Below are 12,757 nucleotides of genomic sequence, written 5' to 3'. Positions count from 1 at the left end.
CAGGACTGATGCTTTAATCTGACGCAATGAAATGGATTGTTTAGGAAGGAAAATGATTCTGCTGTGTGGAGACACCAGATGCCACAGCTCACCTCTGCACAAGCAGAAAAACTGAGCTCTGAACCTCACTACCCCAAAGTGCAGGCACAGAGCAAGCAACAACTGGCGACTGATTCCATAGGGTGAGCACATCCCTACGGGCCTGCCAGATGGGTCCCCCATACCACTGCAAGTTCCCCAAAACTCCGAGCCTTGAGAGTGAGTGCTGCCCAAAACCCAGGGCCTTCAGAACAGTCAACCCCAGCGTCCTGGAAGCTGAGGAAACACTGTGAACACACACAGAAGCTTCCATACCCACCTCCTGAAGGTAACTCCTGGCAGTCTCCTAACTGATGGGTAAATAACAAACACCCATCCATAGGACAGTGTTTATATATGTAAGAGAGAAGGAGAGAGGCAGTGGGAGCCGGGGAGAAACAGGCAGAGATGGAGAGCAAAGAAATGACAAGAAAGGCTACAAAGAGCGGAAGGGCTGAGGTGCTGAGAAGAAAGAAAGGGCGAAAGGGGAGCAAAAGGAGGTAGAGCTATTCATAGCTTATTTTATGGTTTCCAGGCCCTGCGTGGCTCTGACTGCTGTTACGGAGGCTATGCTTCCTTAAGGAATACTGTAAGGATTTAGCTTTCCTATACAGTTGCAATAATCAAAATAAGGCTGGTAATTGGGTCACCTTATTAGCAAGCAACTATCACTGAGGAGTCCAGGAGCTTTCCGGGTCCCTCATTAATCCTTACAACACACTCATGGAGTAATGAGAGGGCACCGACTATGAATAATTAGTCCGCTTTCATTCTTTCTTCAGCGGGTTTTAATTCCGCTCCGACACTCTCTCTCTTTTCACAGATTGGAGACTTGAGAGCCAGGTATAACAGTGGGCACATTAGTTTTCATTAAATAGTTTCCCCCCACCTTTTTTCACCCCCATCGTCACAAACTGCAAGGATTTCTTAGAATTTCTATGGAAGAGGCAGGGCAGGCCTTCGCCGTGTGACCCCCGAGGGCAGACCCTGAGTGTCCGGTAGAGTGCAGGTACAATTACGTGGGTGCTAATTAGCCGAGGTGAGGACTTCTCATAAGCGAGAGGGGTCAGTGGGGGCGGAGGCAAATTAGGGGGATAAAAGAGAGGGGGAGACGGAGGAAGGCGGGCACCTGGGTGGGAATCCTCCTGGCCCTTGCCCACGCACTGCGCTCGGTGTTATGAAACACACGGGCAGCTCTGTCACCCCGGGACACCGAGCTCGCTGAGAAACTCGAGCTCGGCAGGATGCCATGTGGGCCACCAGGCAGGGCCGAGGGGGCTCCCTGGGTGTCTCTGGCACTAGACTATGACGGCTGGCACTCCCTCCTGCATCGAGACTGAGCAGCTCTCGCTTCAGCTAGAACTGTGGTCAAATGATTCTGCAGAACTTGGCCTGTGGGCTGTCAGAGTTCCTATTGCACTAATTTAGCTGTCAGCATAAAGACACAATATTTTTGTTTGGAAGTTCAGCAGTTGTTATCTTTGCTTTGCTACCAGGAGAGAGAAGACAGAAAGCAATGACCTCCTATTTGCCTTTTTATAGTGTTTTCTTATTTAGTACCAGTCTTTCATTGGAGGACTTCCCCTGGCATCAAAGGGGAAGGGGTGAGAGTCTTCTCTCTCACCCCCCATCTTTTCAGATCCGGGATGGGGGTGGGCATTACTGGGTGGATACTTAATAATGGAGAAGTTGACCCCATAGAAAGCTGCTTGAAGAGTCACACATATCTAGAGTCAGGTTAGGCTGGTCCTCCAGCAAAAGTCTCCATTTACCAGTAGACAGTTGTGGAGATTAGACAGAATAAATGAATTAATCCACTGAACAATGTAATAGTAATCTAAATAGTAAAAACATAGATCTTTTTACTACTCCACTTAAAACTCCTCCATGAAGGCTCCTAGCTGCTGGTAGTGTATGATCTAAATGTCTTGTCTGGGTGTACAAGACTATCAATATGTGTCCAAGTGTCCTTTCTCCACTGAACTTCCCTTCTTTCTTCCTAGAATATATACTCTTTCTATTCAATTGGATCAACTCCTACCCATCCTTTGAGACCCAGCTTAAATAACAGTTCCTAGAAACTCCTCCAGCTAGCCTCACAATCACTCCCTCCAAGGTGTTTTCCAAGTATTTTGCCTAAGAGGCTGACATAGAACTCAGTCTCTACTATTCAGGCTGAACCATCCAGGCTCTTCGGGGGCGGAAGATAAACATCTGTGTTACTACTCTAATCCCAATACAGTGCTTTGCACATGAAAAGTGCTCAGTAAGAGTCCAATAACACACTCAGAAGGGAAGCAAATTGGCTTTATGATAAAATAAGCCAAATAAAAATCTAGAAAATAAATATATAAATATAAAGAAGTAAAGTAATCATTTTTGAAAAGTTACTTGATGTGAATGCCAGATTGATAGAGTTATTTTAATGTTGTCACAAAATCTTAAGTATCAAAAAGAAGAAACAGATATTATATTAAGTTACCATAATTTATAGACTACAAATCCACTCAGGCTCTGTCATCCACCCTCCTTTATGTTCTACAGCATGAAGGTAATTTGCAACTGTAATTAGACATTTTCTAGTGTGAGTTCTGCATTTTACTAAAGGGTATTATAAAATAGAAATATGGTAGAGTAGTGTTTGTAGTAATGCAATTTTGGGAAATGTTAGGCTAGAGCTTTTTTTTTTTTTTTTTTTTTTAACTTCAGAGCTTTTAATATATTAATATGTGTTGGGATTGGGACTCTGAGAAGACACATGAAACATAGCCTAACCCAAACATATTTTTCCACGGAACTTGTTTTAAGGAGCATTTCCCATGACAGCTGTTCACAGATAACACACTCTAACTCTAGGAAACACTGTCCTAGTTTCTCAGATGCCATCATCAGTCACTTCAAGAGGCACTTAAAAATGAGCACACTGATCGCTGTGATGCCGAAACACACAGAAGCAAAACTCTAAAATGACAGCCTATATAAATGTTGCTTCAAAATAATGACACAGGTAGCCCATCCTCATCAAAACACAGCATATTATAGCGGATCGAGCATCAGCTAAGAAATAGTTCTTCATATCTTACCAGCTGCGTGATTTGGGGCAAGAAATTTCTCAGCAGAGAAAATGTGCTAGGTCCTTGACAATCACAAACGGTGATTTTACCTGGACTTTCTGAACCCCAAACCCACAGGACACATCGTCTTAAAGAATTTGGGTGAAGCTCTCAGGTGTAAGAAATGGTCCTTAGCTTTGTCAGCTCCTGCAGCACCTGCTTACCTCCTGCATCTTTGAGAAACTTGAGGTGACCAGGCGTGAGGTTAGTTTCCTGTCCCTTTACCTAATACAGCCACACTGTCTCTTCCTCTTTCCCAACACCTCGGAGGACAAGGGCCTCCTCTTCCTGGCCAGTCCCTCACCCAGGCTTCTTCACTCTGTGCTTCTCCTTCCTCCAGCATTCTCCTTCGGTGACCGAATGTTTCTCCTGAACCTTCAGGATCCTTCCTCTACTGCTTCCTTCCCCTCTAACTACGTACATGTTCAAGTACCTCCAATCCTAAAACAAGCACTCAAAGCAAAACGCTCCTCCCTTTTTACTAATGTCCTCTAAAGAAATTAACCCACATTTGCGATGTCCATTTGTTCACATCTCATTTACTTTCGGGCCACTAAAATTTGATTTCTCCTCAAGTAGCCAGTGTCCCCCTGACTGCTGAGTCCGGTGGAAAGTTCTTACCTCGCTGCATCTCCTTCTCGTATTTGATAAAGCTGGTCACTCCTTCCTCTTTAAATATCCAGCTCTCCTGGATTTAGTGATTTGCACTACCCTGATTTCCCTCCTATTTATCTGATCTTGTGGTCTTTGTCTCTTCCAGGAGCTTTGGCTCCTGGACTGACTTTTTAAAAGGTGTTTTTCCTCAGGGCCTGAGTCTAATTCTCATGTGTTTACTTTTTTGAATGATCTTGCCCACCTACCTGTGTATGATATCCACATTTCCATATATTTAAGCCAAACCTCTTTCCTAAACTTCAGACTCATCTATGCAGCCATCTATTGGACATGTTTGCCTGGAAGTCCCTGGGTCCCTCAGAGTTCAGCAGGCTCAAGTAGAATCCTGTTTACGCATTCCAGTTTCATTGGTGGGGTAGTATGCATTGTGACTAGGAGACAATGCCTGAGTTCAAATTGTAGCTTCAGCACTCTCTAGGTGTCACCTGGGGTAAAGTACTTAACCACTTCAACCCTAATCTCATTTGGAAAAAAGGGAGATAATCAGAATCCAGTGCCTAGAGGGATGCTGGAAGAATTAAATAAGTACCCAGGGTCAGCGAGTGAGTTGTCCATGGGAGCCACTACTGTCATCATTCCCCACAGTTGCTTTTTTTCTCCCAAATTCCCTACAATCTTTTTTTTTTCATTGGGAAATGCTAGCATCTATCGTCATAGTCACACAAGCCAGCCATCCTTTCTTCCCTCTCACCCCATGCAAACTACCAATCTACAGCCCTGTAGATTGTGCTTCCTGAATATTTCTCACCTCCAGCCCCTCCTCTCCGTCTCTGCTCCTCCCGCTCCAATCCAGGCTCTCCTCTTCTCTCCTTTGAGCTCTTCTCTAGTCTTGAACCCCCTGTGAGGATCGTCAAGTCACTCCCATCCTTAAGACACATCAGAGCCTGCCTCCTTGGCCAGTTTTTGATAAATGCTATTTAAGAAATGTGTGAAATAAAAATATTGATGTGCTGAAGATATTTCAATGCTTTGTGGGGTTAATAATGCAGGACATGTGCAACTGACAAGGTCCTGTGCGTGCACCGTGACTGCACCGTGAACAACATACCTCAACACGTAAGGCTGCACTTTCCCACTCGCAGGCCAGCAGCTGGGAGGCGCACACCACTGTGTCTCCCAGCACCCACGCCTAGCTGCCTGTCCCTGTCCTCTGAAGGGCCTGGGAAAGTGAAATGCTTCTCTTACAGGTAAGGGTAGCAAATGAGACTGGCTGGCTTGCTGGGAGCTTCTGGGAGAGCTTTTGTTCTGGTAAGAGGAGCAGGCTTTGCTGATGTCATCCTTCCCGTCTCCTTTCTGCCACAACCACAGACTGAAGCCTGGAGCTGTGGGTAAAGAGAATCTCCAAGGCGCTGGCCTTGACTCCCTTGGGCTCTTGTGACTGGACTCCAGGGAGAAAGAAACTTGCTCATAGACTCAGTCATTAACTTTGGAGGGCTCACTGGGTAGGGTGGCATCTACTGTTTTGAGGGGGAGAGCTGGTAAGAATTACAGCTGAATCTCAGAGAGAAGGGGTGGGTGGGGAGAGATTTACCAAAGAAAGTATATGCATATATGCAAAACCCATGGACACAAACAATAGTGTGGTGAAGGCTGGGGGGGGCAGGTGCAGGGTAGAAGAGGTCAATCATTGGGGGAAAAAGGGGGACATCTGTAATACTTTCATCAATAAAGATAAATGAAAGAGAAATAAAAAGAAATACAGCTGAGAATTCTTTCCTTACAATGACCCTCCCTCAACTGAGTATCAAAGAACTAGGGGGCCCACGTTAGAGTGACAGCAATTAACACCACAAGCTGTTCCTACATTTTCACAGCTCCAGCTTCAGGTTAACAAAACCTATAATTAACGCTCTGCTCCACACCTTTCAGGATTTGCCATGGCTGCAGGCACAGAACAGGAGAGAGACAAAGACCCCGCAGAACGCTAGGCACATTTTTCAGCCACACCCACCTCTTCAAATTCATTAACACCTCCATCACCTCGCAGCGAGGGCTGTGTGTGCCGGCCGCTAATGACCTCAGTTCTCAAAGCCCTGGGACCATCTGCTCACGTGCTCCCTGCCCACCTTCCCCCATCAGAGAACCCTGCACACAGTGGCTTTATCTGGGGCCATCTGAGGGAGGCAATTAAATATTTTAAAAGAGAGAAAGAAACTTGATTGGAAAGCAGAGTCACTTATAAATAAATCTCATAACCTAAGTCTTGAGAACAGCAGCAAAAAGAAACCGCAGTGGACTAACACACGCCAGCTCATCTTACACAAAGTCACAGGAAAGAGAAAAAACGGTAACAAAAAACTAAATGCGAGTGAAAACAATTAAGTGTGAAGTTACTTTTTCTGTATTTTTAATAATGAGTTGCTTTGTGGCATAGTTATATTCTTTAAAAGTAGTGCGTACATTATTTGTTGATAAGTCTAATCTCGTTTATAAACTCTAATAGACATATTTGAAGAGATTCTTTTATATCTTTTATTTTTTGCAAAGTATCTTCTTTTCTGTTTTTTAAGTCACTGTTTTCACACTCGAGGTATCCTGAAATTGAGGTACACCTGCATACACTAACTTTTACTCTTAATTTCCTTTTCAGTTCAGATTCGACACTGGCGTCTGATTCTCAGTTACTTTTAAAATCGAATTCCCAAGGCTTTATTCAACCCTACTGAAATAAGCACTGTATTTTAAGAGAATTACTTCCGAGCCCTGGTGAGCGTCCAACACTGCTCCTTTCTTCGGTCTTAGCCCTACTGAAGCGTGAGGCCTGGGCTGTGAGGCTCCCCGCATGGGTGAGATGCAGGAAAGAAGCTGATTGGGGTAAACCCTGCTCCTCTAAGGCCTTGAGAAATGTGCTTGATTTCTCAGACCCTAAAGCATAGAATGTGGACTTTTGTCATTTTCCTTTTCTTGTTTCTATAATAAATTTGGAAATGGAAAGTCCTCAAATATACAGCAGGTCCTCAGATCATGACCTTTTGTTACAACGTTAAGAAGGAAAAAACCGATCCCCAGCTGGGGTCACTGCCTGTGGACAGTACACATCCCCCCTCGTCTGCGTGGGTTTTCTACAGGGACTCTGATCCGATTTCCTCCCACATCCCAGAGACTGCACGAGGTGAATGGGCGTCCATGTTGCCCCAGTCTGAGTGTGTGTGTGTGTGTGTGTGTGTGTGTGTGTGTGTGTGTGTGTGTCTGTGAGCACGGGCCTGCCGAGCCTGCCCAGGCTGAGCCCTACCTTGTGCGCTGAGCCGCCAGGAGAGGCTCTGGACACCGGTCACCCTGAACTGGAATCAGGGGATTGGAAAATAACGATCTTACTGGTTTTACTCATTTTTCTTAGATGTATGTATATATAGTTAACACTTATTTCAATGTTTAATATTGGAAGTGCTTTGGGTCTTTATTTAGAAGTTTGGTGATTTTTTGTGTGACTAGAAACATGCCTTAGGAGCTTAACTCTTGTTTATATCCATCAGCCTGTGATAAAATGGGTTTCATCTCTGTCATTTTGCTTAAAGTGGCAATTTCCAAGAACCTATTGACGACGTTAAGCGACACTGCAGCCGTCCCGTAACAGGACATACATATTGGAATACAGCTTAACTCTGAAAGTACACTTTATGGTATCTAAGAAGGGTTTAAAATACATGTTGGTTTTTAAAATATATAAATTTTTATCTCAAAGTCAAATTTGCTGTGCTCCCGTTCCCCCACCTTTTTACTAAAGGAACAAAAGTGATAGAGGTTGTAGAAAAGAGGGCTTCGGGTGCTCACCGTGGGTGCTGTGTGCAGGGCCCTGCCCTGCGGCTTTAGGAGGGAGGCACCCATGGCCCTGATGCCGGGAGTGCTGGTGTCCCAGGTCGCAGTGAGCTGCTTTCAGGGGTTTGCCCTCAGCCAGGGAGAGCCAGCTACAGTCATTGTCAGGGGGAGCTTGGAGCCAAAGCCTGCTCCTTGCTACCGTATAAAGGGCCCACACCCTCGCCGCAAGACTGGACAATCCTGCAGATCCAGCCCAGGCCCGGCCCCCCATCCCTGGGGCCAACACTGACTCCCTCACAGAGGCCCATCCCCAGAGCACCCCCAAGGGGCTTTCTGCACACACCTAAGGCACTCACCTTGCCCTTCACTCCAGGACCTCCGCTATTATACTCATTTTCCAAGTGGTCAGTGAGACAGGCCTCAGACTCAGACAAGTCCAACTCAGGGGCAAAGCTCCCGGCCCTGTTCTCACTGCCCTAATCATTTGGCTAAAAGCAGAGAAAAAAAATCACTGAAAGTCGGAGCAAAACTGTGGACAGAGTTTCAAACGGATATTTCTTGACATTTGTGAAGCGATCGCTCCATTATAAATGTGTCAAGGGCATTTTAATCAAATTTCGTCCAAACAAGCTCGTGCACAAACACACAAAAGAGCAGATAAATAAATTTGGGGAAAGAAATAAAAATAAACTTTCATCAGGTTTTAAAATATTGTTAGAAATACTTGCTGTGAACTCCTTTCTCAACTAAAGTGCCCATTATTAAAAAATATTAACAGTAATGGTCTGCTCCCTCAGTGTGATTGCATTGTGGTTATTTCATTTTCCCTAACACGAGCGGTAATTTAGTTTCCCCCTCTTCCTGCACACCTGGGACGACACACAAATGCCCAGGACCCAGGCATCACACGGACTCTGTTTATTCGGACCCAGGATTCTCTTTCCTCCCCTCCCCCTTCTACTCTGGCTTCAACCTATTTTCCCACATTAATATACACATTTGCATGGTAAATGCAAACAAGCACAAACCTTATTACTCAAGTAGTGAGGGTCACAATTTTTTCTAGGAAAGGATTTTTCGTTTTCTTTGAATTATTTTAAATCCCTTTACATAAACTCCCACAGAGATCAATAATTTTCCATAGATGCCTCCAAATAGTCCTGTCTTTCTTTCTTTTTACCCCTCTCTCGCCTGGTTCCCCTTCCTTTTGCTCCCCCCGCTTTGGCTGCAGTCCCACCAGGGCGCTCAGGCCAACACGTGCGAGTTGCCTGTTCTTTCCTGCGCTCGGTGCTGTCCAGATCTGGGCACACGCACAGTCACCCGCACCGGGGGACCTCACGCTCACTCTCCCACGCTTTGTTTTCTCACTCCCTGCCTCTCTGGAAGGCCTCGGGCATAGATCTCATTTATTCTTTTTTAAAAGTGACAATCCATTACTTGAATATATCACAATATTTTTAATCATTTAACCATTGAGAAACATTTGTCTTTAGGTTGGTTTTTTCTTTTGTCACTATGAACAATGCTGCAGTAAATAATGCCCACCTTTATAAACTGTATTTTCAATATGTTTGATATTAGTTCCTCAGACTGGAATTGCTGGGCCTTTTTAATATTAATAGATATGGCAAATTGCTTTCTAAAAAGGTTATAAAATTATACATTTATATCCGTAATATATGCTTTTCTCTACATACATGCCAGCAGATATTACAGATAGTATAGTCTTTTCTAAATTTTTGTGAGTCTGGTAGATAATACTTTGATCTGCTTTCCAACTGTACTAGTGAATCTGAGCACATTTTAATATGATTATAGGCCATTTGGATTTTTTCTTTTGTGAAATGTCTCTTCATATACTTTACATACTTTTCTATTGCTTGTCTTTATATTACCAATTCGTAAAAGTTCTTTTGCTTTCTATGTTAACCTTTTATTTCTATGTATATTTTGAATTTTTTCAGTACCTATTTTGTCCATTGACTTTATTTATAGTATTTTTAGTTATATATTTATATTTTGGTCATTTGTTCATACATATGGTCATTTGTGCTATTAGGGTATGTCTATAACAAATATACATACATATATATTATATGTTACATATATATAATATATATTTATATGTATATTAAAATATCAAAATACAAAATGCTAGTTATTTCCATATCATTTAATTTTTTAAAATAACAACAAACAGATAAAAAATCCACATATTTTTCTTACTCCATTAAACAACTGCTTTAAGCAATCTTCTATACTGAAGTCCATTTCTGGATTCTCTGCTCTACTAAATAATTTTTATTGTATACCCTTACAGATGCTTCTGATAGAAAATATTTTTTACTTATTATTTCTTTGTGTAATCTTCTTGGTTATTGACAGGTAATTATTCTCTCAAAGCAATTCTTATATTACCAGTCAAAAAAACAAAACAAAAACAAATCTTCCATTGGGATTCTAATTGGAAATGAATTAAATTTACATTTTAGTCTTGGGAGGCCATTTTAAAAAATATGTTGAGACTTCAAATCCAAGAACATATTTACCTTTTTATTGGTTTCTGTCTTTTATTAAGATTTTATAACTTCTTTACATAGATTGTGTTTTATAAAATTCCTCTCTACATTTCATAACTTTTTTTTCCTATGTCTTTAGTGGTAGAGAAAAGCAATTTACTTCTACCTAGCCATCTAAAAAAGTTTTATTAATTCTGTGCTTTTTCCCTTTAATCTGTTGGTTTTTCTATATGCACAATCACTGCATTAATAAAGTATAATTTCTGTCTCTTATTCTCCAGTGGTTATAGTAGACACTTCTTATGTATTGTTCATTTGCTAAAACCTTTAGAGCAATGCTTTAAAAAAAAAGAAACGGTGATAGCAGGCATCTTTAATTTATGAACATTATTAAAATTATTAACTTTTTGCCACTTAGGATACCAAAAGTTATTGGTTTGAGGTAAATAATCTTTAGTATAATTGAGGAAATTTCCTCTATTTTGTTTTATTTAAAGATTTTCTAAAATCAACTGTTGAATTTAATTATTTTTTTTTTAGTGACCATTGATTTGATTGCCTGCTTTTTCTTTTAATTTATTTATGTATAGGATTATATAGACAGATTTTCTGATATTGAGCCATCCTTGCTTTTTTGTGCATGTGTTTACTTGCTACTCTTTTAAATTCCTAGATAAATATTTATCAAATGCATCAAAGGTTAATAGCTATAATTTAATAAAGGGTTTCATAATCACATTAATTAGAGAAACATGGGACCAAACAAAGTTAAATGGTACTTCCCAGAACCATTACAGCTAATGTGCATTGTCAACTTACAAGAGGAGATTAGGGTACAAAGTGCTTAGTGAACTTTATTTGACCATCCATTCTTCATGGGCCATTTCATGGTACTATGTTAAGCAGAAGAAACTTTTGGGAAATGCTTAAATGGAGATTATGTACTAAGATTTGCAAATATTTTCAGCACATGAGACCAATTAAATCCTAAGGGCAGAGGAATAAAGTAAAAGTCACAGGTATAGGATGCCAAAACCATTCAGAAAAAATAACTAACATTTATGCCAATTGTACTTACCTTTACTTATACCATAGTTTTTCCTGGGCAAGCCCAAACTATTGATGTTTGACATTATACAGACCCATCCAAGCAGAGGGTCATCAGGGGTTAAATGTAATTCAACTTCAGCCAGCTGTTAAAGTATGATTCTAGGAAATAATGCAACTGAACCTGTACCCACCCTCTATTTGGTGACTTATAATGTCATGACTCACAGGACCTGATGACATCAATGGACTACCATGACTAGGGCTTGCACATGGCACTCACCAATGACATATTCCACCCTGAAGAAATCTTTCCTCGGGTTGTATGGACGATTGAAGTCGATCTGGATGTAGAAAGACTGTCCCCTGCGCACAATTAGCTTGCTGTTATCATACTGGTGGGTGTGGTGATCCACTTTGTTGCTGTCCCATTTCTCCTTGAAGAGGTGAACACCCGAGACATGAAGGTAATCTGAGCACAAAGAAAACGATCGAGGGAAACCACTCAGTAACTTTGTTTAGATGGAAAGTCAAAAAACAAGATCATTTTTCCTGAGGCAGGAAGGTCTACCGGATAAAACTCCATGCAGAGGGCTGGTAGGTTTGAGAGTCATTGTCTTGTGACATTTTTACTTTCCAAGAGGATTTTTAAAGAGCCTTTTCCCACTCTGATCTCATTCCAGACCTCGGGGCATTGACTTTGAGATGGAGCAGTGTTGATCATGCCTGTTTTACAGGTCTAGGTACAGAGAGACTAGGACTGAAGTGGAAGTCTTTCCATTTCCTGGCTTTGTTTACGTCAGGTCCTTCTCCTGGTAGTCACCACCACACTGTGGCACTAACTAGAGATGAGCAAGGAGTAGCCATTGCAATGATCTTATCATTAAAAGAGGAGGGAGCAAATCTGACAAAGCCTGCAAGATGTTCTAAGGACAAAGTTGACCATGGACCCAGAATTCTTCTCTTAATTCAAGAAGGTCAAGTGCTCTTCCTTTTGTAATTCTAAAAGTAGATCTTGTCCCTCCAAGGCAGGAAAGAGAGGGAACAGGTGTGGAGAAAAGATACTAACATTTCTGTGAGAAACGCTTTCACTTCTAATTGCTTCCACTTTGCACGTGCAGAAACAAGGCTCAGCATTTCCGTAGCTACTAATCAACCAATCTGGAAGCAAACCCTGGTCTGACGCCAAAATCTACAGATTTCTTAATGTTGAGAGTGTAACTGTCAGTAATACATTTATTTGAGACATGATAGCACTGGATAAAAATTGGATATCCTCCTGCCTTTTCCCTCTTCCCTCTGCATATGATCACTGAATGTGAAGCTAACCCTGACTACCCATCTACATGGCAGCTTAGAAAATCCAGTCTAGAGGCAGGTTTTTGTCTGTGCATTTGCAGTGCTAATGGGGCCCTGGGGAGAGAAGGGTGGGTGGGGAACTCACTGGCCTCTTGCCTTCCTTTCCTTTCCCTGACCCTGCCTGCTGCATGGTTCGCCCTCACAGCTGGGAACACAGTGTGCATGGAACTCACAGCTGCTGAGCTGGTGCTGGGGCATCACTCTGCAAGA

At 42.2% G+C, this 12,757-nt stretch overlaps 1 protein-coding gene across 5 annotated transcripts in view; it reads right to left on the bottom strand.

Annotated features, from left to right (window-relative positions):
• The window catches only part of F13A1 (coagulation factor XIII A chain), a 159,154-nt gene that overhangs the window by 131,424 nt on the left and 14,973 nt on the right, over positions 1-12,757 (bottom strand). For all 5 annotated transcript variants that reach the window (XM_081143694.1, XM_081143696.1, XM_081143695.1 and 2 more), the window contains one exon: positions 11,472-11,660. In XM_081143694.1, coding sequence (XP_080999820.1) covers positions 11,472-11,660 — 189 coding nt within the window. The remainder of the gene's footprint in view (positions 1-11,471; positions 11,661-12,757) is intronic.

This window comes from Miniopterus schreibersii (assembly GCF_964146895.1).
Source record: "Miniopterus schreibersii genome assembly, chromosome: 8".
In the NCBI taxonomy this organism is placed as follows: domain Eukaryota; kingdom Metazoa; phylum Chordata; class Mammalia; order Chiroptera; family Miniopteridae; genus Miniopterus; species Miniopterus schreibersii.
The sequence above is the reverse complement of the archived record's forward strand: the minus strand, read 5'-3'. Positions and strand labels throughout refer to the sequence as shown.